General features: G+C 52.0%; 1 protein-coding gene across 1 annotated transcript in view; it reads left to right on the top strand.

Annotated features, from left to right (window-relative positions):
* PDE8A (phosphodiesterase 8A) overlaps positions 1-23,842 on the top strand; it is a 66,264-nt gene that overhangs the window by 30,947 nt on the left and 11,475 nt on the right. The window contains exons 3-13 of the mRNA XM_045573437.1: positions 5,647-5,703; positions 7,131-7,321; positions 9,241-9,297; positions 10,466-10,517; positions 12,110-12,198; positions 13,525-13,603; positions 15,414-15,551; positions 16,642-16,724; positions 18,187-18,229; positions 18,308-18,350; positions 23,360-23,437. Coding sequence (XP_045429393.1) covers positions 5,647-5,703; positions 7,131-7,321; positions 9,241-9,297; positions 10,466-10,517; positions 12,110-12,198; positions 13,525-13,603; positions 15,414-15,551; positions 16,642-16,724; positions 18,187-18,229; positions 18,308-18,350; positions 23,360-23,437 — 910 coding nt within the window. The remainder of the gene's footprint in view (positions 1-5,646; positions 5,704-7,130; positions 7,322-9,240; positions 9,298-10,465; positions 10,518-12,109; positions 12,199-13,524; positions 13,604-15,413; positions 15,552-16,641; positions 16,725-18,186; positions 18,230-18,307; positions 18,351-23,359; positions 23,438-23,842) is intronic.

Here is a 23,842-nt window from a genome sequence, read left to right on the forward strand (position 1 = left end):
CTAGTATATACGTAAAACCTAAGTGCCGGTGATGACTGGGCACTGGATGGTAGCCATGACGTGCACTGACCACCAGATTCTCAACACAGGAGCTGTCTTCCTGGTGGTCAGCCACAGCCAACCTCCCATGGCCCCTCCCCCTGGCTGGCTGACCCTGATCGGGCACTGGGCGAGATGGGCTGATTGCCAGCCAGGCCGAGTGACCCCACCCGTGCACAAATTTGTGCAACAGGCCTTTAGTAAAAAAAATATATATATATTTTAAATAATAATAAATAGAACATTCCAGGACCCTATTTGGCCTTGAATTTTCTCTCAGTCCCTCCATCCCTACAACATATATTATAGATTGGTTTTGGCAGATTTGAGCTTTATATAAATGAAGTGGATTCATCACTTTTAATTACTTAATTGAGGATTGAGGTTGCACTTGTGACTTAGTGTACTGGGTCTAGTGGTATCCTCCCATACTTAATGTCCACTGGGCCCTCAGATTGTTGACCATATTTGGAAATAGAGTCGTTGCAGATATAAACAGTTAAATAAAGTCATACATAACGACATACGAGTGCATCCTAAATCCAGTGACTGTTGTCCACCTGTTCTCTTGCCCTTTTTTTTTAATCCTCACCCGGGATGTTGCATTTTTGAAATTGATTTTTAGAAAGGAAGGGAGAGGGAGCGAGAGAAGTATTGATGTGAGATGCATCAATCGGTTGTCTTCCACACACACCCCAACTAGGGATTGAGCCCACAACTTAGGTACGTTCATAACAGATTCCCTGAGTGGGACTCGAACCCTGTGGCCTTTTGGTGTACAGGACGATGCTCCAGCCAACTGAGCCGTCGGCCGGGACAGTGTTGTTCTCTGGAGAAGGCCTTGGGGTGCTGGGAATCTGGGTGCTTGCCCAAGTCTCCCAGCTCTCTGTTTACTGAGGACTTCCGGAAAAATCAACACGTAGTAAGCGAAACCAGCCACTTGCATGAGTGGTTTGCTCTATTTCATCCTCTGAGGGTAATTATAACTTCATGTTTTTTATTTATTCCTTATCACCGCCATGTATGTTTGATACCTCCTCTATTTCTAAGTCCTCTTTTTGTTAGGAAAAATTTTGCACACTATTAAATCAGCATGAAAAATTTGAGTTTCGTTTTGCTTGATAGGTAAAAACATTTGAAGAGTATATAGATGTACATTCAAAATTTATTGTTAATGTACAACATATTTTTGCTTTTATTTGTTGTGGTTTTGCTTTTTTTTTTTTTTTTTTTTTTACAAAATCACAAGATAGTATCCTTTTTTTTAATATATGAAAACTATACCTTTGATTGAAGTAGAAGGTTTACTTCCTATTTTGTGCATCATGCTTCATATCAGATTCAGTTATGTTGCTTAAAATCAGTTATAATTTAAGTGGGAAATATTTTTTCAAAGGAGGCACATTCTAAAATATCTAAACAAAACATGGCTGAAAATAGCAATTGATATGAGGAGCCAATATGTCCAAAGTATCAACAGATGAGAATCTAATCACACAGGATTTGGTTTGAATACTAGTATTTGGTTAATTGAGGATATACTCAACTGTAACTAAATTAAAAATTGCATCATTTCTTTGGAGACCTTTGAGCATGAGATAGAATATCTATTCACTGGAAAGATTTCACAGTGAAATGAGAAAAAGAGCAGAATGATGTATAATACAAACCAGTTAGGACACCTAGCCCATCTTCATTCTACTCTAACAATTTGGATTGTCCTTTTTCTTAGCTATTTCCTTTAGGAAGATATATTATCAAAATGTGAAGCAGCGTTGGGATGTCTATTACTCGGTAATGGGTTCATTCGGCCTTTACCAAACACTGGACTTTTGTGGGTGCCAGTTTTATGCAAGTGGATAGAACTCAGAAGCTCATTTCGATGGGGGAAACAGAATATGATTCTGATATATTTGTGCATCATATTAATAATTTCATGCACCAGTGTACAGTTTATCTGTTGAATCCAGGTAGTAACGGCAGAAGGCAGACTAAATTAACCTTTGTCTTATTCAGACAGGGAGTACAGGGCCTGCTTAAGTATAATAGATGTGAAATGAGCAAAAAATATTTTTAAGTATTTTGTGTTCAGTATTCTTGTACATCCTGTAGAAAAACCCGTCATTCACTGCATATTTTGAGGCACTTGTTAAATTGGGGGGTATGAATTCCATTTTAGGACTGTGTGGATGTATTCTCATGATTAATTGTTAGGGCAGTAAAGAGGAAATGATATCAGCAGATGTGCAGAGCTTTTATTCCCACTGAATACACCATTCACTTAGACAAAAAGATCATTTCTCAATTGAAATCGGAATATTCTAATTTAAGTTGTGTCATAATCTCTATGGAAACAAAGCGTTCCACTGTGCAGTCGTTGCATAAGTAACTCATTTCCCCCCATACGCACAAGGAAGAGGCAGATGCTGCTTTTTCCCTGTTTTTCTCAAAACTCTTACAACAGAGGAGACTAGCTGGTGACATTCATTTTGTCCGATTTAAAATATCTGTTCAGATTTCCTGCTTAAAACTTTCTTATAAAATTGTTAAAATGTAGAGAGATCGTTAATGAGTTCCCTTTCTTTTCCTGGCTGAATCTTGATGCAGAGGATTATTATCCTTCTAAGTCCTTAGATACTGGCGTTGTCTGCTTGTGTAAGGCTGTCTCCAGCCGGGTCGGTTTCTTCTTTTTTTTTTTTTAAATATATATTTTATTGATTTTGTACAGAGAGAAAGGGAGAGAGATAGAGAGAAACATCGATGAGAGAGTGTCATCGATCAGCTCCCTCTTGCACACCCCCTACTGGGGATATGCCCGCAATCAAGGTACATGCCCTTGACCGGAATCGAACCCGGGACCCTTCAGTCCCCAAGCCGACGCTCTATCCATTGAGCCAAACCGGTTTCGGCTGGGTCGGTTTCTTCTTATTGATCTTCAATCATTCTTTCTGTACTAGAGGCCTGGTGCATGAAATTCTTTCACTCGGGGGTTTCCTTAGCCTGGCCTGTGCCCTCTCGCAGCCCATGAGCCCTTGGGGGATGTCCAACTGCCGGCTTAGGGGGAGAGGGCATTAGAAAAAGTTTAAAAAATTTGACTCTCAAAAGAAATTTCAATCGTTATACTGTTGATTTTTGGCTCTGTTGACTAATGAGTTTGCCTGCCACTGAGTTAGGGTAATATATAAAAGGCTCATTGTAAATATTTGCTGTTTACATTGAAGAGAAAATCAGGAACAGGTGAGGGGAGAGGAGGAGAGACTAGGACACTAGGCATGGGTATGCAGCAGGGACCAGGGGCAGGGTGAGCAGCTTTGCCTCAGAGTAGGTGTTAGTGCCCTCTTGTGGCCGGATCTGGAAAGGACCAAGCAGACCACACCAGCTTCTATGAAGATGCCGTGGTGCAAAGCCCCAAATTTCTACGCGATAGTGATAGAAAACTGCAGGTCACAGTCAGCACTCTGGTCTGGTGTGATTGTGTCCTTTCACCAGCAAGTCCAAATCACTGTCCTCCATGGACTCTCCAGCCCCAGCTGCCACCCTCCGTTCCTGGGACTTCTCTGGAAGCCGCCTCGCCTCTGTTCCCGTGCTCCCACTGTCTGTGCTCCACCGTGGCCACAGGCATCTTTAAAAAGAAATAAAAGGTCATACTACTTCTTGTATAAAACTCTAGTGGCTTTTCAGGAAAATGGAATGAAACTCAAGTTCCTTGTCCTGGTATAGAAAGCTCTGCATCGCCCTCACTGGTGTTGCTCAGTGGATAGAGCTTCTTGACTCTCCCACCCCTACCATGATCAAGATTCATAACCTATCCCTTACTGGTGTGGCTCAGTGGATATAGCGTTGGCCTGTGGACTGAAAGGGCACATCCCCAGTAGAAGGTGTGCAGGAGGCAGCTGATCGATGTTTCTCTCATCGATGTTTCTGACTCTCTGTCCCTTCCTCTCTGTAAAAAAAAAAAAAAAAAAAAATCAATAAAATATATTTTAAAAAAAGATTCATAACCTAGTAACCTTGTCTTCTAGAGTTGCATCTAAATGATAGGTCAGTTAGGCAAAAGGAAACACACACAAAAAAGCAAAAAGCTGATGTGTTTCATCAAAACTTCTAATTTAGTTCATGTTTCTGTCAGCAGCATTCAAAGAAATTCCTTTAAAATTTTAAAAATACAAATGGACATCATCCTTATCTGATATTCCTAATTTTACAATCCTTTCCATAACTGAATCTTAAATACATAAATATCGAAAAATCCGAAAGACTAAACGCAACAACTTGTACAATTTACCTGCATCAGCCTGTGAACATACTATTTGTTTCTATATTACCTAAAAATGCCAGCTGCTTTTGAAGCTGAAGTATTAAATCCAAGCTACATTACTGAAATTAACTGAAAATGACTTTCCCTTCTGAATGTTAGTGTAGAAAGTAAATATTATTAAGAGCCGATTAGGCCAGTGTGACACTGGTTTTCATACACAAAGGAAGGCCTAAGAGGAGGATCCCGAGAGTTCTGATCCCCAATCCAGAGCCGCTGGGAAGCGGTTTATTCCCTGAGGAGCCACAGCTGACGTCCCCTCACCCAGTGATGTCATCACGTTTCCCGGTGGTGGTGGTTTTGGGGGGTTGGCCGGGGTAAGCAGCTGCTGGACTTGACCTGAGAGCCGGATGTCCCCCCCAGACAGGATGTAAGGTCAGAACGCAGTCTCATTGAGTAAATAAAGCGCTCGGTGGCAAACGAGAATCGCCAAAAAAATATCACTAAGCTTATTCTGAGGCAATATTCTTCTTCCTAAAAATTTACTCTGTGCCCAAACCGGTTTGGCTCAGTGGATAGAGCGTCGGCCTGCGGACTGAAGGGTCTCAGGTTCGATTCCGGTCAAGGGCATATACCTTGGTTGCAGGCACATCCCCAGTAGGGGGCATGCAAGAGGCAGCTGATCGATGACTCTCATTGATGTTTCTAACTATCTCTCTCCCTTCCTCTCTGTGAAAAATCAATAAAGTACATTTAAAAAAAAAAGTAATCTGTAGCTCCTGTTGTTTCTTACTCTGAATGCCGTGAGTCACTGTCATAAGTCGAGACAGAGCTGTGCCAGCTGTTACTTCACTTTCTGTGTAACATGTACAGTTACATGTACGGGGGGGTGGCTGTGGCCCTGAGTCGGCCACGCTTCCGTCTGGGCCCTCAGCTTGTGACCAACACCGTATACAAACACGTGTCTTTTTAAACCATCCTAGTCATTAGCATTTGACATGTTCATTAATTATAGCCTTTAGCTTTTTTTTTTTTTTCCTTCCTGTTTGCCTTAATTTTGTCCTGTTGACTTTCTCCAACGGAGGCTCGAAAGCTTAACTTCCTTAACTCGTGTTTCACACCGAGTCACACGCAGTTAGGAAAAGAGAAGCCGAGACCCCCTCACTCCCCACCCCACTCCCCACCCTCCACCCCTCGCCCCCGCACCCCGCTTCCCTGGGTTCCAAGGAGACCCCTGGGATCCCTCTGTGTGATAATGACTCACGCTCTGTAATTTCTCTCTGGAGCAGGCACGTCTGTCCTGTCTGTAGCTCTGATGGAGACAGACGTGGAAGCAGGTCTTTCTCTTACAGGCGTCCACGTCGCACGTGCAGTTTGGCCCCATGAGGTTTCGTGCAGACCCACCGCAGGTAATGAATTCCAGGCCACGCTGTTTCCTCATGCTGCTTTTCTTTAAAGAGGCGGGAGGGAGAGGGCCTCACGTTACACCACATGTGTCAAACACAAGGCCCGCGGGCCAAATCCGTCCCGCCAGGCCTTGCAATGTGGCCCGCACCGCGCTGTCATCACTGCACTCCGCTGCGTTTCCATCACAATGACAGTTTATGACTGTTCAGTAAACCATTCGGCCCGAGATTTAGGCTGGATTTTAGATTTTGGCCCCTTCTCTGATTGAGTTCGACACCCCTACGTTACACATTGAAATTGTCTTCTGTGTGAGATGACAGTGTCAGTACTAGAGTTATCTAAGAGAAATGCACATGGAACTATTCATAGATGAAGAAATGTCTGCGACCTACTTTAAAAAGTTCAGTAAAATAAAATCTGTGTATAATTGGGCATATGTGTAGTGGGGGAGGGGGGTGAGTAAAGGGGGCAGATTTTAATTTTTTTCTTATTTCAGAGAGGAAGGGGGAAGGAGAGAGAGATAAGTACATCAGTGCTGAGGGAAAATCATTAATTGGCTGCCTCCTGCACAAGCCCCATCTGGGGGTTAAGTTTGGAACCCAGACGAGTGTCCTGACTGGGAATCGAACTGTGATCTCCTGATTCATAGGTCTGTGCTCAGCCGCTGAGCCACACTGGCTGGACAAAAGGTGGCAACATTTTAGCGACTGATGAAACTAGAAGTGTATACTAGCGTCCATTATCATTCACAACTCTTCTGTAGGTTTGAAATTTTCTAATCTAAAAATGTAAAAGCATGTCCTTCCCCGTGTTTCTGAATAGCTGTCATCAGAGAAAAATACCTGTCAATTATTTAATCCAAAATATTAGACAAGAATAACCAGTTGAAATTGAGCCCCAAAGTTCGTTGGTGTTTCCAGCACACAAACACATGTTCACTGTTCCATGTTTTTTTTTTTTTAATGTATTTTATTGATTTCTTACAGAGAGGAAGGGAGAGAGATAGTTAGAAACATCGATGAGAAAGAAGCATCAGTCAGCTGCCTCTTGTACACCCCTACTGGGGATGTGCCCGCAAACAGGGTACATGCCCTTGACCGGAATCGAACCTGGGACCTTTCAGTCCGCAGGCCGACGCTCTATCCACTGAGCCACACCGGTTTCGGCTTGGTCAAACTTTTGTTGCGTTCTGCTAGGGGTTTACTAGCCAAAGGAGGAAATATGTGCTCCCTGCCCTGCGGCTCCCACGTAGAACAGCCCAGGTTTCCCGGCCCCCGAGTTACACGTGGGAGGCGGGTTTATATTTGCAGATTATGTTCACATCTGTGTGCTTGCCTCAAAACACATGGGGGTTTCCTGTGGCTTGTTAAGAAATGATATTCCAGCCTCTTTTTTTTTTTTTTTAAGTGTTTGTGCTTTTTTGATTCAGGTCCTTTTAGTGTTTGTCAAAGATGACAGCCAGTGTAAAGGCTTCCGAAAGGCGTGTGAAAAGGCGGGGTTTCCGTACACGGTGGTCCAGGAGGTCAAGGTCGTCCTGACCTGTTTCCTGGCTGCACATCACGACATCATCATCATCGACCACAGGAACCCCCAGCAGCTGGATGCGCCGGCGCTGTGCAGGTGAGCCCGAGGCCCAGGCCTGTGCCGAGGGGCCCAGGCGCCGTGACAGCAATGCCACCCAGAAACACGCCGAGTTCAATTTATGTCCTTTAACCTGTTAACCAGGCAGTTCCCTTTTTAATGACGCAACCTGTAACGGGCACGTACTCGTTCACCTGGACGTGTCAGTACGTCATGCCCGGAGGATGTAATCTCACATTATTATTTTTTTAATTTATACTTAATTAAAATAAATGATATATATATATTTTTTCGTTTATTTATATATAAAGCACAAAGGAAAATACAAAATTACAAACAAATAGAAAAGAATACCAACAAAAAAATGGAAACATCGAATTAAAAAATTATAAATTTTTACAAACAATTATAAAGATTACAAAAAATATATACCGTCCCTCTCAGGGTGCAACATATATATATTTCCAGGGCGTAGTCATACGTCCTACCCGTTCCCGATATTGTTTACGTTTGACATATTTATAGGTCCCGCTCGGTTAACAGGTTAAGCTGCTTTCATGCATGTAAATAAGACGCTAGATTACCATAGCGTTATGGCTAAGACTGATCTTTACTGTCTGGTCTTTGCCTCAGGCTTTATCTTTGCTTTGTTAAAAAAAAAAACAGTAAGAAAGCCGAAACCGGTTTGGCTCAGTGGGTAGAGCGTCGTTCTGCGGACTAGAGTCCTGAGTTCAATTCCAGTCAAGGGCACATGGAATGCGAACTGGGTTCTTACCCTGTGGTTTCCTAAGTCAGTTTTATCCTGATTCTGGCCCTTACCTGGTTTATTTCTCCTTACACTCTATCGGGTGCCTGTGGAAGGCCAAATATTCTGTCTGCTTTACTTCCAAACCTACCAGTTGAGGAACCCTCTCTGGCATGTCGCCTCATGTCTGGGCACTGCATTTGGTGTTAGAGCCACAGAAGTGAAGATGTGGGACTTGTCTCTGAGGAGCGGAGGCTGTAGTTGGCAGGACAAGTGAGTGAAGTCAGTACAGGGACATACACTGAGTGGGAAGATTATTATCATCTCTGAACACATGATAATCTGGCCATTCAGTGTCTATCCTATAGAATAAAAGGCTAATATGCAAATTATCCACTCAACCAGGAGTTTGACCAGCAGGCAGGCCAGCCAACGGTCCATGTCCCCTCCCCCTGGCCAGGCTGGCCGGACCCCACCCAGGCACGAATTCATGCACCTGGCCTCTAATATATATACATACGTTGAGTGGTCAGATTATTATGTGTTCAGAGATCGTAATAATCGGTGTATATGCCCAAAGAGGATGCACACACCAAGTGCTGCCGAGCCCACGTCAGGGCGGCTTCACATAGGACATGTGGGCTGAGTCCTGAAGGATGAGCAGGAGATTAGAAGGGTGGGGGGGGGGCATTCCAGGTAGAGGAAGCAGGTTCTTAGGGACAGGCAGGGTGTCTAGGGCTCCTCTGCGCCCGTGGGCTGGATGGCTGCTGGGCCAGGCAGGGATGGGATGGGCTCAGGGTGGGGCTGCAGGCATGAGCCGGGTCCTGTGTGCTTTGGCTGAGCCCAAGGCCTTGGACCTCACCCCTCGGCAGCGGAGACCCTGGTGTGTAGCGTAGGTGAGTGGCAGGAGCAGAAGGGAAGGTCCTGACTGCCCTTGGGAGGGCAGAGGCCGGTCAGCCAGTGTGCGGTGCCTGTCACGGCGCCGTCTCCTGGCTTCTCTCAGAAAACCCAGGAGACAGGACGGGCCAGCAGTCAAAGGGCCAAAGTGCAGCTGGCAGATCAGGCAGAAGCGGCCAAGAAGGTGGGTCCAGAGTGAGGGGCGCCTTTGCTACCCCCATCCTCTCCCAACGCCCACTGTTCCACCAGAACTTCTAAGTGCCTTTAGTTTTTAAAGAATTGTTTCAAATTCATGTAAAATTTGTCTTTTTAATAGGTCTATTCGATCATCAAAAGTTTCGGAAAACACGGTTATTGTTGGTGTAGTACGCAAGTAAGTCTTCTTTCTTTTCTTTTCTTTTTTTACTTTGAGATTTGTGTGCTAGCATCTGCTTGCTCTTAACAGAGGCAGACTGTCCTGCATGACCCTTCTAGTTTGAACCTTTTTTCTTTTTTCTTATTTTCTTTTGCTTTGCCAGTTAACTTCATGTGAGAGTTTCTACTCTCATGCGTGGGTGTGTGATTTTGGACTGCCTTTCGCTTTAGAGACAGGCCCAGCACTAGAGAATTGCACGTTTCCCAGGCACCTAACTCCAAACATGTGTATAAAGATTTAGAACTATACATAAATGGAAGAAATCTTACATTTCATCCTTAAGTTAGAGGTAAGGAAAGGATAAAAATATGTGAGAAGGGCAGTATTAAAATACATGTGTCTTAGCTTACATATTTTTATAGAGAGGAGAAATGTTGCTATGCTCTTTAAACTATTTTTCTGAGCCTTGTTGGGGAGAGAAGGGCTTTTAAGATTATTTATTTATTGGCTTATAACATTGTATAGATTTATGAAATTCGACATTTGTATGTACCACATCTTGCTCATCGCCAACTCTAGTTTCCTTCTATCAACATACAACTGACCCCTTTACCTGTTTTTCCTTCCCTGCGGAATTAAAAGAAAAACAATCAGGCAGCAGAATAAAATAGGAAAGAACTTAGTTTAAATTAAAATGTTTACATATCAAATAATAGTAGATAATGTGGCTACTCCTGTGTTCTGGCTGTTAGTAAAACTTTCTATATTTCAGCTATAAATACATACAGCCAAAAAGCTACATATGAAACTGAAACAGAAAACCATTTTTAACTGTATACTTTTGATTTGCATATTACTCTGATTTATCTAAAAGCACAGTTACAGCCAAAACCGATTTGGCTCAGTGGATAGAGCATCAGCCTGCAGACTGCAAGGTCCCAGGTTCGATTCTGGTCAAGGGCATGTACCTTGGTTGCAGGCACATCCCCAGTATGGGGTGTGCAAGAGGCAGCTGATGGATGATTTCTCTATCCCTCTCTCTTCCTCTCTGTAAAAAAAATCAATAAAAATATATTTAAAAAAATAAAAATAAAAGCACAGTTACTGTGTTACATCATCAGTGCGTACAGAGGCGAGCTGTCGTTGGTGAGAATCGTCTCTAACCGTTTGCTCTGTCCTTTGGAAGGCGGGATGGAGAGGAGTCTGTGATGCCCCTCATCAGTGCTGGCTTCACCAGGGTACGTACCCCTTCTTTATTACGCAAGCGTGGTTCGACATGAGGGAGTGTTTTATCTTAGTTCAGAGCGAGCAAGTGGATTAATGTAAAGAGAAAAATGTGTTGTCCTTGTATTGTTCCATTTTGGTTTAATTTTATAACCTGGTAATGATTAATTCTACAATACCTAGCTTTCTTAATCTGTCCGAGGTATGCTGTGGCCGTGGCTGTGTCTCCGTGGTGTAGCGTGCCGGCCCGCGCACAGAAAGATGGCGGATTCAATTCCTGGTCAGGGGCACATACCTGGGTGGTAGGCTCAACGATGACCCCAGCCCCGGCCCTGACGGGCCCACGTGGGAGGCAGCCAGTCGATGGGCCTCTCTCACATCGATATTTGCCTTTCTCTCTGCCTTGCCTTCCTTCTCCCTCTTCACCCCCTCCCTTCCACTCTCTACCTAAAAATCAATGGAAAAAAATACCTTCAGGTGAGGATTAAAAAAGCTAAGACAACACACCTACGCCTGATAAAGTCGTCTTTATTGGCATACTCATTAAAAGTTATACCAGCCTGGCCGGTGTGGCTCAGTGGTTGAGCATTGACCTAGGAAGCAGAAGGTCATGGCTCAATTCCTTGTCCAGGGCACATGCCCGGGGTTGTGGGTTTGATCCCCAGTGTGGGGTGTGCAGGACGCAGCCAATCAGTGATTCTCTCTCATCATTGATGTTTCTCTCTCCCTCTCCCTTCCTCTCTGAAATCAATAACAATATACATTAAAAAAGAAGGTAGGGAGGGAAATTCAGGGACTGCTGGCCTCGAACATGTAGGTCCTCATTCATGCCTGCAGGCCAGCACAGCCCTTCCCCCCCGCAGAAATCAGAGCGAGGTGACAGGCCCGCCAGCCCCTCCTGAGAGGGGAAGAGGGTGCTGGCCTGCTGTCCACGCCTCAGGCAGCCCTGACTGCACAGGGCCCCGAGGAGCCTGCTGACAGGTGCCCGCTGCTCACCGCGGGGAGGAGAGGTCCCTGGGCACGTTGCCTGCGCCCTGCCCACACGGAGTCAGGGCGCGGGAGGCCTGGGTGCCCTGGGGACCCCGGCCCGTCCCCGGCCTTGGCCGGCCTGCCTCCCAGGAGGGGAGATCTTGTGCACGCAGCCAGGGTCTTCACTGGTGAGAAGATCCACGCTGTTCTCCCTGGAGGTGGGTGTCCAGGTTAGAGTGAGCCCGTGGGAGCTACAGCCTCTGGCTCCCCCTGCTCTGGAGGGTGATCGTCTGTTGGCTCAGCGGGGCCGCGGTGAGCGTCAGTGAAGGAAAATACTGCCTGAGTGGGTTAGTTACCTCGTGAAATCCAGGTGCAGAGAGAGAGGCACACATTTTTTGTGCATTTTTTTGGTGTGTGTAACTTTAAAGAGGACACCATGCTGCTCTTAAGTGAGTATGCTCCGAAAGTTGATGTGGGACTTCGGTGAATTTCTTTCTACAGATTCCAGCCTCTGTGTACACGACCCACATCCTCTGGTTTCAGTGACCAGGCCGGGAAGCCTGTTGGGAGGAATCACTTTACGGTAGACGCGGTAACTGCTAGGCCGCACTGTTCAGCCACGCCCCTTCCGTTGCAGAGGTACGTGGAGAACCCCAGCCTCATGGCCTGCTACGCGGAGCTGCTGCAGCTGGAGTTCGGAGAGGTGCGCTCCCAGCTGAAGCTCAGGTACCTGCCCCGGGTCCCCACTCCGCACAGAGCAGGTGCAAGGAGCCCCTGCGGGGCGGCCCCCTTTGGGGGTAGCTGACCTCCCGCACGGCGGCCTGGGGTGATGGAGCAGCTGCTCTCCACAGACAGACGTTCAGAGTCGGCCTGGGTGTCTCAGTCAGTGGGCGTGTTGGTAACTGGAGACTCACTGTAAAGACGGGGCTGCAGCCCAGCCGGCGTGGCTTAGTGGTGGCGCATCGACCTAGGAACCAGGAGGTCACGGTTCGATTCCCGGTCAGGGCACATGTCCGGGTTGTGGGCTTGATCCCCCGGGGTGGGATGTGCAGGAGGCAGCCGATCAGTGATTCTCATCAGTGATGTTTCTCCTTCCCTCCCTCCTTCTCCCTTCCTCTCTGAAATCAATAAAAAAATATGTATTTTTATTTTTTTAGATCTATTTTTTTAAAAAATATATATTTTATTGATTTTTTTACAGAGAGGAAGGGAGAGAGCTAGAGAGCTAGAAACGTTGATGAGAGAGAAACATCGACCAGCTGCCTCCTGCACACCCCCCACCAGGGATGTGCCCGCACCAAGGTACATGCCCTTGACAGGAATTGAACTTGAACCCTTCAGTCCGCAGACCGACGCTCTATCCACTGAGCCAAACCGGCTTCGGCAAAAAATATGTATTTTTTAAAAATGGAAACACTGGGTAAAACAAAAAAAGAGAAAGGACATAGACAGTTCATAGGGGATGTACATTAATGGTCAAATGGCCAGTAAACAGGAAAAGGTATTCAACTTCACTAGCACTAAAGCAAATGAAAATCATACACCATGTCTTAGTTATCATATCTGTAGAAATTTAAAAAGAGTGATAAAACCAGTAGGGCTTCTCACAGATCCATCTTCTCTGAACTTGTTGCAACCAGAGGTGGGAACTCGTCCCTTTTTTTTTTTCCTGTTAATCCTCACCTGAGGATTTTTATTATTATTATTATTATTATTATTATTAAGAGAGTGGAAGGTAGGGAGGAGGAGGAGAGAGAAACATCATGTAAGAGAGACACATTGATTGGTTGCCTCCCGCACACGCCCCACCCGGGGCCGGGGTTGGGCCTGCCGCTAAGATACGTACCCCTGACTGGGAATCGAACCCGGGACCGTTGAGTCACGGCCGGACACTCTGACCACCTCACACACTGGCAGGGCCGCCATCCCTTCCTTTTTGAATTAGCATCCGTTACCTTTATAACCAGTCAGACACCGTGAGTAAGTGCAGGTAGCACCCGAGAGTGAGCTGGTTCTGTGGTGCGTGCGTTAACCCGCCTTCCCTCCCCAAAGGGCCTGTAACTCGGTGTTCACCGCGCTGGAGAAGAGCCAGGATGCCATTAAGATCACAAGTGAGAACAACTACATCCAGGTTTGTCGTTCGGGCGGCTGTCCAGGGTCTCGGGCTGTGGTTGCTCTCGTTTTTTAGAACCGAACCCCTCCAGGAAGATTTTTCTTTCTCCTTTTGAAGTTCAAGAGACCAGTTTTCCCCTAGAGGATGATCAGAACAAAACCCGTAAGAGATGCAATTGAAAACAAGGGCCCTGTAGGTATGGAGAGGCCTCCTGGTTGCTATGTGTTTAAGGAGAGCCTTTTGGGTTTGTGTGGGGGGGAGGGCACGCGGAGGGAGGACAACGCTGCAAAGGGAAATGGCTCTGACCATCAGGCCTGCGAGTTCTCACCTTTCTCATGGCTTTCGACTTACAGAAATTTCCAGGAAACTACTCAGAATAACCGGGTAATTTCCGAACAACCTGTCCATTATTAGCGAAGTGGGTTGCTGTCAGTGACGGGAGACACAGACACGTGTAGGTGACAGGAGAGGGAGTTGTGCCAGAGAATGTGCCTTCTGTCTGAGAACAGCCCCCTTCGGAGTAGCTCTGAGCGCCCCGGGCCTCTGTCATCCAGCTGTGACTTTCCTGCTAAAGAGCTGCTGATGGACATTCAGGAACGTTCAGCAGTCAGTGCCTCAGAGGCAGCACAGGGGCCAGCGGGTGAGGGCGCGGGCTTGGTGTCAGACAGGCCTCACCCCTTCCTAGCTGAGCATCTGACTTACTCTGTCTGAATCCGCTCTCTCATCTGTACGAATGAGAGAAGTATTAATGCAGACAGCAGCCTCCCTCTTGTAAGGGTGCTGAGGTCTAAAGGAGCTAATGTGTGTGAAATGCCTGCATAGGCCTTGGAAATAGGCCTTGAACAGTGTGATGATTCGTCGTCATCTTCACATTATTATTACTAGTGGCTGGTGCACAAAATTTGTGCACGGGGTGAGGGGAGAGGGGGGCCTGGCCTGCACTCTTTCTAATCTGGGACCCCTCGGGGGATGTCCAACTGCAGATCTGGGTCTGATCCCATTGGTAGTTGGACATCCCTCTCACAATCCGGGACTGCTGGCTCCTAACTGCTCGCCTGCCTGCCTGATCTTCCCTAACCTCTTTGCCTCCCGGCCTTCTCACCCCCAATTGCTCCCTTCCTCCCCCCCACCCCCCACTGCTAGCCTGACAGCCCCAAACTGGCGCCCCCCCCCCCCAGTCTGCTCACCCTCAAGCTCCCCTCACCAGCCTGCTCGCCCCCAACTGCCCTCCCCTCCTGACCTGATCACCCCTCACTGCCTTGGCCCCCCCACCATGGCTTTGTCCAGGTTTCCCGGTCTAATTAGCATATTACCCTTTTATTAGTGTAGATTATTACTATTATTATTAGCACATGTAAGCTTTCCCCATACATGTCTTCCAGGCCCTTTGGAAATCCAAGCATGAAGCCTTATATTTTCAAACCCTCCCCAGTCCACAGCCTGCTTTCCAAGCACATCACTCACTCCCCCAGGAGCGGGCAGGTGCTTCCTTCCCGTTACCCAGACGCGCAGTGGGCGGCTAGGAGGAGCCCAAGGGACTGGGAATGGGGCCTGGCTGCTTCCCATCCCAGTCCCTCCCCTCGCAGCCCTTTCAGCAGCCCCTGGTCTGTCTCCCCGGGCCCTGCTACCGGCCTGGAGCCTCCGGAGAACACGGGAGAAGCCACCAGCGAGCGGCAGCAGCGCCCCACACTCCGGGGCCCTTCGGGGGTTGTGTTCTCGCCCCCACAGGCCCTGTGGAATAGTCTTCATTGACTCTTCGCAGAATTTCTTTTCATTCACTTGATGCTTGCTTTTTTTTTTTTTTTTTTTTTTTTGTCTCTTCCCCCAGTATGTAAATCCAGCATTTGAAAACACAGTGGGCTATGAGGCGGGTGAACTGATAGGGAAGGAGTTGGCCAGAGTGTCTGTGAATGAGAAAAAGGGGGACTTGCTCACTACCATAAACTCGTGCATGAAGATGCGCAAGGTAAGTACGAGGTTAGTACCTTTTTCTCTTTCCTATCGCTCGTCGGGGAGGGAGGAGCCGGCGCGGCAGGTGGGAGGGGGGGGGGGGGCTCCGTCTGATTCCCAGGCTGCAGGTGAGGACACAGGCCGGGGAAGCACAGAGGACGATTCCCTGGTGATCACAGTCACCCTGACACTTAACCGTCATGGTTTTCATCTGTATGATGAGCTGATCTTTCTAAAACTGACTTAATGGTGGACATGGGCACGTGGTTCTGGGAGAAGGATGGCCAAGGAGGTGGCACATGCTCAGAACACCCCGAGCCCAGCATCCTCTGAGCCTCGCTCGTGCCCAGCAGCCCTGCGCGGGCTCAGCGTGGCCTTCCCGCCTGGCAGGCAGGTCCCAGCGGCTTCGCTGAGGCATCTGGGTGATGGTAGTTGAATTCCCTCTGCACTGGGCACTGAGGAGGGCCTGTCTGTGGTCGGAGAAGCCCAGTGGTGCGTGCTGGCGCTGAGGCAGGAGGGAGGTGCTGCCTTCGGCAGAGAAGAGTTCAGGATTGGCCAGGTGCAAGGGTCTGGGCAGGAGACCTGAGCCACCGCAGCTGCCCCACGGGGGGTCCTCTTCCGCCCGCTCAGCTCCCGATCCTAGGGGCTCCGGGCCGTCAGGGAGGCTGTGGGGCACCCTGGGAGTCGTTTATCCCATCATTCCGCCCCCCCACCCCCAACCCCCCAAAAATACAGAGGTTCCCAAACCCACAACCCTGAGGGTGGTGGCAGCCCACCATGCTAGTGGCCAGTGTTCCTCCTCTCTCCTTATTCCCGTCCAGTGCAGGGCCAGAGGCTCCCTCCCCTGCCCCTTTCCCTCAAGGCAGGTCGGGGTACTCTCCACTGGGGAGCCAGCAGGCAGCCACGGAAAACTGGCGGCCTGGCCTGTGTCGGCAACCTGGGAGGAGGTGGACGGAGGCAGAGAGGATTGGTGGATGGTCCCAGCCGTGTTTGGGGTGGGCGGTTTCTGTGCTCATTGCTGCAGCCGTGGTGATGACCCGGGACGGAGTGGGGGGCGCTCCGGGTGTGCCTGTGCACAGCCCAATGCTGCTGCGTTGCATTCACAGGAGTGGCAAGGCATCTACTGCTCCAAGAACGGCGATAACGTGCAGCAGAACGTGAAGATCATACCTGTCATCGGACAGGGCGGGTGAGTGAGTGGACAGTGCGCCCGTCGGCACGCTGCGGGTGGCTGACGGTACATGTGCTGTGAGTCCGTGTGTAAGTTCAGGGCTGTCTGCAGAAATGGGGACAGACGTGTGACAGGTGAGGCGGCACCCCATGGCCTTCCGGGGGGCGCTCCTCAGGGCCAGATTCCGGGCCTCGGACACTGCAGTCAGACTTGGGATCAGTTTCCTGAGCTGTGTGGCTGATCTAATAGCAGTGTTAGCGCTGCATGGACCTGCATATTACAATAAGGATAATGTAAACACCACCCTTTCTGGAAACCACCAAGCAGAGTGACCACGGGTTGGAAAGCAGCGTCTGTCTGGAGCCTGGAAGTCTCCTGTGGTTTGTCTCTGAATCTGGCTTCAGTGAGAGGAATGATGGGAAAGGAGGAGTACGTTCTACAACACCCAGCCGTGCACCTGTTAGAAGCTGTGCTGGCCAAGGGGATGACAAGGGGATGCTTATGTAAATGCAAACTCCCACCTCGGAGTGACAGGAAGAGGAGGAGGAGGAGGAGGTGTGGCTTCCCTCTGCGCCCGCCTCACACTCCGTCTCACCCCACCACGCCCTGATGTGGGCACTGACCCTCGCCACTTTCCAGACGAGGAAACTGAGCTCCGTGGTGGGGTTTCCGGTCCTGGGCCAACCTCCGCCCAGACCGCCGGCTCATGTGCGCGGTCCCAGGCTTCGCTGCGGCTGGCGATGCCTCGGGGAGACGGATCTGTTGGGCCCTCCATTCTGGTTCTTTGCCTTCTTTTGTCCTCTTCACATTTTTTAAAAATATATATGTATATTTTAAAATATATTTTATTGACTTTTTACAGAGAGGAAGGGAGAGGGATAGAGAGCCAGAAACATGGATGAGAGAGAAACATCGACCAGCTGCCTCCTGCACCCCCCCCACTGGGGATGTGCCCGCAACCAAGGCACATGCCCTTGACCGAAATGGAACCCGGGACCCTTCAGTCTGCAGGCCGACGCTCTATCCACTGAGCCACACCGGTTTCGGTTTCTCTCCACATTTCTGTGTCATAAGTGTACGGACTCAATGAGCGAGGGGACAGAAAAAGGGAAGAAACAGGCGGTAGGGAGAGCCGGCAGCTTCCGTGAGGGGCCCTGGTTACTTTGCCTTCGCTCCCACGAGTGACAGGTCCGATTGCTCAGGGTACCGGACGCGCTTCAGCATGTGGGTCGTGAGCACAAAAACACGCGAGGTGACGGCAGCTCGTTTAAAAAACAGGCATTTCTGTTTGTTATGACGACTTGGAAGGATTGTGTTGTTTTTACCGAAGAGTCGACCACCGTGCTGCAGGCACAGAGCGTGCTTGTGGAGACGCGCTCAGTGGTGGTTTGGCGTGGACCACTCCGGGCAGGCTGTGTATGTCGGAGGGATGCTCCTTGCACAATGAGACATAGCAATAACCCTTGTTCTCTACTTGCAGAAAAATTAGACACTATGTGTCCATTATCAACGGCAGCAGTAAGGTGCGTGCGGGCCTCGGGCCGCCCGGCGGGGTGTCCTCCAGCAGGCGGCAGCACTGACGGCGTCTGTTTTGTTTCCAGGATGAGAAGCTGATAGAGCCTGCTCAGGCTGACATTCACACAGGTACGGCGCTCCGTGTCCGCCCGCTGCCCGGCAGGCCCGCTGCCCGGCGGGGCCGTTTCCCAGGCGCTGGCCCGAGGGCGTTCCCACCGGCGTCCTACGGCGAGCGCATGGCCACCTCCGTGCGCGTGCTGATCTGTGCTCTGGGACCAGGTTCCCGGCAGGGACAGCTTGTCTCCGACAGGAGGGCCGGGCCCTTCAGACATGCCTCCCGGCTGGGTGACTGCCCGGGGCCCGTCCCGGGAGGAGACCGTCTCTGCCTCCCGTTCCTCCAGCTCCGGGACGTGCTCCCAGCACCAGCGGCTCATTCCCTCAGGAGCGGGCACCGTGCTGAGTGCCCAGTGGAGGCTGTGTCACCCCGATGGGGAGACGTTTTGCAGACAGAGTTCCCTTTCTCAGAGAAGGACACGGGAAGACCGGCTTCCTGCCCGGCACCCCTGGGCGGTGGGAGCGGTGCCCGGAGCACACAGGGCCGCGTGGGGTGGGGGCGCCCAGCGAGGGGTGAGAGGGCATCAGGTGGCGGACGGGCGGGGCCGTCAAGGCAGGGCTGGTGGATTGAAGAGGCGGGGAGCCCTGGCCGGGAGCTCCGTGGGTGTGAGTGTCGCCCCGATGCACCAGGGATGTGGGTGCATCCCCCCTCGGGGCTCACACAGAATCAGCCAGTGAGTCAGCAATAAGCGCAACAACAGATTGGTATTTCCTTTTCTTTTTCCCTCCCTCCTTCCCTGCTTTCCTCCTTCCTTCTCTCCTTCCCTTCCTCCCTCTTCTCTCTCTCTCTCTTCCTTACCTCTTTCAAAATCAATTTTAAAAAAAAAATTTTAAGAAGAGTGTGTGGAACGGAAAAGTATTCCAGGATAAGACAGGCACAGAAGACGGAAAGTCCCGTGTGTTCTGGAAGGAGCACGGGTTCAAGTGAGCTGGCGTGGAGGTCAGTGTGCGGAGAGGAACTGGGGTCACGTAGGATCCCCTGGGCCTCTGGGAGCCGGGGGGCAGGCGTGTGACTGACAAGCGGGGGGAGGGACCGGACTAAAGGCCAGCATCGCTGTAGGCGGAGCAGAGGATGGCAGCCAGCGATGGCAGGAGGGAGCCGATGGCAGGAGGGAGCCGGAGGCGGATGGGAAGGTGGTGGGACCAGAGCGAGGAAAGAAAGGCAGCGCAGTCCAGGCGGGAGGCCGGGATGGCGAGGCGTGTGGCGGGCTGGGAAGGTGGGTGAAGGCGTGGCTCCGGGTTTGTGTGAGCTCGTGCTTATCCATTAGACAGTGTCACCATGCTGCGTGCCTGCTGGGCGCTGGGCCCTTGTTCTGTGCGCTGCAGAGAGAGGGGCTGGGTGTAGTTTTGCTGCCAACAAAGCGTCCGCAGGCAGCTGGGATGTGGGTCTGAGGAGACTGAGCAGGGATGGAGGAGGGTGTGGAGATGGAGGGGCCCAGGAGGAGCTGGAGGGAAGGTGGGAACCTGAGGCTGGGTTGCTCAGAGAAGAGGGAGGGCTGCAGAGCCATGAGAGCTCACTGATGAGTAGAGAAGCGCAGGCTCAGGAGAGGGGCAGAGGCGGCCGACGGGCTGGAGGAGCGGGAGTGGAAGCTGCCCGCAGGCCCAGCGTGACCATAACCTCGCCCTGCAGGTCAGGGAGCCTTTACTTGGGTATCTATATAAAAGCCTAGGCGGCCAGCCAACCGAATGACCGATCGCTATGATGCGTACTGACCACGAGGGTGCAGATGCTCAGCACAGGAACTGCTGAGCTGTGGTGACTTGGCAGCTGAGGTTCTCAGGTGACACACCCTGAACCAGAGAGGAGGATGCCAGATTCCGGGCTGCGTCACCGGAGAACCGCCCTCTCGCAACCCGGGACCCCTCGGGATGTGGGAGAGCTGGTTTTGGCCCCATCCCGCAGGCCAGGCCGAGGGATCCCATTGGTGCACGAATCCGAGCACCGGGCTGCAGGTTCATAAATATGAACAGCCCTGGGAGGTGGGCAAAGAAGCTGAGGGTCAGAGGGTTGGATGACAGCAGGGAGGGGGCAGCCAGTGAGTGCAGAGCGGGGCTGAGCAAGCAGGTCAGGGCCGAGCTCAGAGTGTCCAGCTGGGAGGACCCGGGCCGCCCGCTGGGCTGCCATTTTACCAGGTGACACCCTCAGGCGCCTGCATCTCGCCCGGGTGAGCAGCTGGCTGTTCAGCCTTCCTCTCGGCATCTAACGCTTTTTATCCTAAGGCCCTGCTGGTTGTCTGGCCTTGGGGGGCAGTGGAGTTACAGGCAGTGGACCAGCCGGGGTCCTTGGTTCCACACCACAAACACCAGTTCTTCAGCAGAAAGAAGTTTATTAGGAGGAGATGGGGGCCCACGGTGGGCAGCGAAGCCGGAGCACCGTTCTGAGAGAGGGACCCAGGGCAGCTGGGCGCCCGCCCCTGTGGCCCCGAGAGCAGCATTCGGGCTCTGCCGGAGCCCGGCACAGGCGCTGTCCGCCCCCTCCCCTCCCGCCCCCCAGACGGAACGGCTGCCTCACAGCCTCTGCGCGGCCGTGGCTGGGGGTGAGGCGCTCACTGGCGGCTTCCTGATGGGGAATGAGGCCAAGGCTCCCCCCTCCAGTGGGAGGTTCAGGAAAGGAGCTGGGATCCTGGTTGTCCAGGAAACAGACGGGTCCCAGCACGTGTCCCCTTTAACTGTCCGTGCTGTTCCCACATGTCACAACGGACACTCCGTGTGACGAGTGTCTGGTCCAGGCCTGACCTGAACGCCGAGTGCTCTGTGATGAGCATACTGAGCACGTGGTGCTTTGTGCACCACACGGGGGACACACACACACACACTCTTCCCCGTGATGGCGATGGTGGGGATGGTGCTGAACAGACAGGGGCCAAAGGACAGGAAGAGCATGAGGAGGGAGAGTCCCTTTAAAACGCCAAGTAGCTGTGACCACCACGTGCGGCTCCACCTGCCGGTTCCTTTTCCTCTTGGCTCGCAACTCTCCTCTTCCTCTCCCCTCCCTTCCCCCCTCCCCCCACCGTCCTGGGGCTCCTGCACTTCAGAATCCTTTTCCCCCCCCGGCCTGCGACCCCTCTAGACCACACCTCGTTCCACTTCCCACCAGTGCCTGGCTCAGGGCCTGACGCGGTGCCCGGGCAGTGTGCTGAGCGGACAGATGAGGATGAAGGAATAGCCAGTCACGGCTCAGCTTTGGAGGAGCACACGGTGTGGCCTGAGTCCCGGGAGCTGCGGAAGGAGACACGGCTGGGGTGGGAGAAGGAGCGATGGGAGGAGGCAGTGCTCTGCCCGAGGCAGAGGCGGCAGGGGTCACGGCTGCTCCTGAGCCGGAGGGGAGCCGCTGGCCCAGCCCCGGGGGGTCCGGGCCGCTGAGGGGAAGGCAGGCTGCTGCACGGTGCTGACCGGATGTGAGGGAGGGCGCCGGGCGGCAGTGGCTGTATCCAGTGGCGCTCACCTGTGCACAGGATGAGCAGGTGTTGGGACGGCAGACGTGAGTCTGTTGAGCATCTGCTATATGCTGGGTGGTGCTGCCGCCTGGGAAGGGGACAGGAAGACCCGTGTGCTACTCATTCCCAGCTGGGGCCGGGCAGGGGGTAAGGAAACAGCGGTGTTGGGGAGATGAGGGCATTAGGGGGAGGTTTCTCGAAGGTCCCATGGACTGCATCTGCAGAGGAGGAGGCAGCTAACCAGGTGGAAGGTGGCCTGAAGGCTCGCTCCTCTGGAGGAATGCAGTCCGTGCCAAGACGTAGGGGAAGGGGGCGGGGGGTAGACCAGCAGTCACAGGGGCCGCTGGCGAACTGAGGGGTCCAAGAATCTCAGGGCCCTGGGCGCCACACGGGAGCTCAAGTCTTATCCTGAAAACCACGGTGAGCCGGTGAGCCACTGAGAGGCTCTGGTCGGGAGAGGGTGGGTCGGCTTATTTAGGATCGCTGGGCTGCCTTGGAGGGGGGAGGCAGGGGCCGTGGGACCGTGAAGGATCTGTGGTTATAACGGAGCATCGGGCAGATTACAGGGTGCTTAGGAGATGGAACCCAGACGTGCCCGAGCAGCAGCGGCCGTGGGAGGAGGAGAGATGGAGCTCCGTGGCCTGGGACACGGCGGGCTTGGGAGGAGAATGCGTTCCTTGGCGGTGCCTGGGGGGGAAGTGAGGATGTGAGCCCGAGCGGAGGAGTGAGTGACAGGAGGAAGGAGGGCTCCTGAGGGGATTGTTTTCCGGGAAGAGAAGGGCTGCCGGGCAGTGGGACACAGGGACAGGCCGGTTGGGAAAGAGGGACCGGGAAGAAGAGCAGGAGACGGGAGGCAGGCCAGGAGGTGGACTGTGTGAGCAGGAGCTTCCGGAAAGGGGTGTCTGGGATCACAGGCTGTCAGGTCAGAGTGGACTTGTGTCCTCCAGCTGCAGCAGCCAGAGGCCGGCAGGGACCTGACAGCCCGGTCAGTGCCCACCCGAGCAGGTGGCAGACGCATGTGATCATGTGCCTGAGGCCGGCCTGCAGGTCCTGCTTTCGGGCAGCCCCGGGCTCCTCCTCTGTGGGCTGGAGGGGCAGGAAGGCTGCTGCCTGGCATCCGTTGAGGGGGGGGGGGGGGAATCCCCTTGGAGCCCAGGAGAGTCCGGGTGCTGTTCACAGAGGGGCTTGGGGGGGGGGGAGATAACAGAGCCCAGCCCCGTGCCCTGTGCCCCTCGGGAGAGGCACGCTCCTCCCAGGACGTCAGACCTGGTGTTTGCATAAAGGGTTTCTCCCCTTTGGGCTCAAAAATCCCTCCCGTCCCCCTCAGTCTATGCAACCTGAGGAGTCCGGCTTCACATCTACTCGTCAGCACTCTCCCTGCCTTTGGGACGTGCCGCCTGGGAAGCACCCGTCCGGACGTCCACGTGGGGCTCCCAGAGGCCCTGCCGGCGCCCTGTCCGTCCTCCTGTGTACCGTGTGGGTTTCTGTGCAACCCAGACAGCGTCCCAATTCTTACATGTATTAATATTTTAACGGTGACTGGTCATTTCCACCCCTGATGAGGCCATCTACCGCTTGTTCCCACAGACAGCCAGTCAGGCAAACACAGAGACAAGAGGAAAAGCTCCCTGGACGTCAGGAGTGTCACCTCGCGAGCAAGCGAAGGTAGGTCCCCAAGACGGGGAGCCGGTACCCCCAGTGCTGCACACACGGACCTGGGGCTTCCCCTGCTCACCCCCTCCCCCCCCGTCACGATCACATTTTTAAACGAGAACAAGTCCTCCTGTGACCCTGTGGTAAAGTAGTGGTTGTTACTTTTGGTTTAATGGCCCCATTGGGGAAGGCAGCACCTATGCCAGCCACCAAGTGTAGACTGAGTTTTGTTGGTCGCCAGCATTTAGAGCGTTTGGGAGCCTGGGGTGGTGCTGCCCCTGGGCCTCCACTGGGGCACAGGAAGCCGCCTCGGGCTGGGAACACTGGGCCCTTGAAGGCCTGACAGTGGGGCTCTGAGGGGGACACACAGAACCCTGTGTGATACCCGTCTTCCTGCCTGCGCTCCGCCAGCTCCCC

The sequence above is a fragment of the Pipistrellus kuhlii genome, unplaced genomic scaffold (assembly GCF_014108245.1).
Source record: "Pipistrellus kuhlii isolate mPipKuh1 unplaced genomic scaffold, mPipKuh1.p scaffold_m20_p_50, whole genome shotgun sequence".
Lineage (NCBI taxonomy): Eukaryota > Metazoa > Chordata > Mammalia > Chiroptera > Vespertilionidae > Pipistrellus > Pipistrellus kuhlii.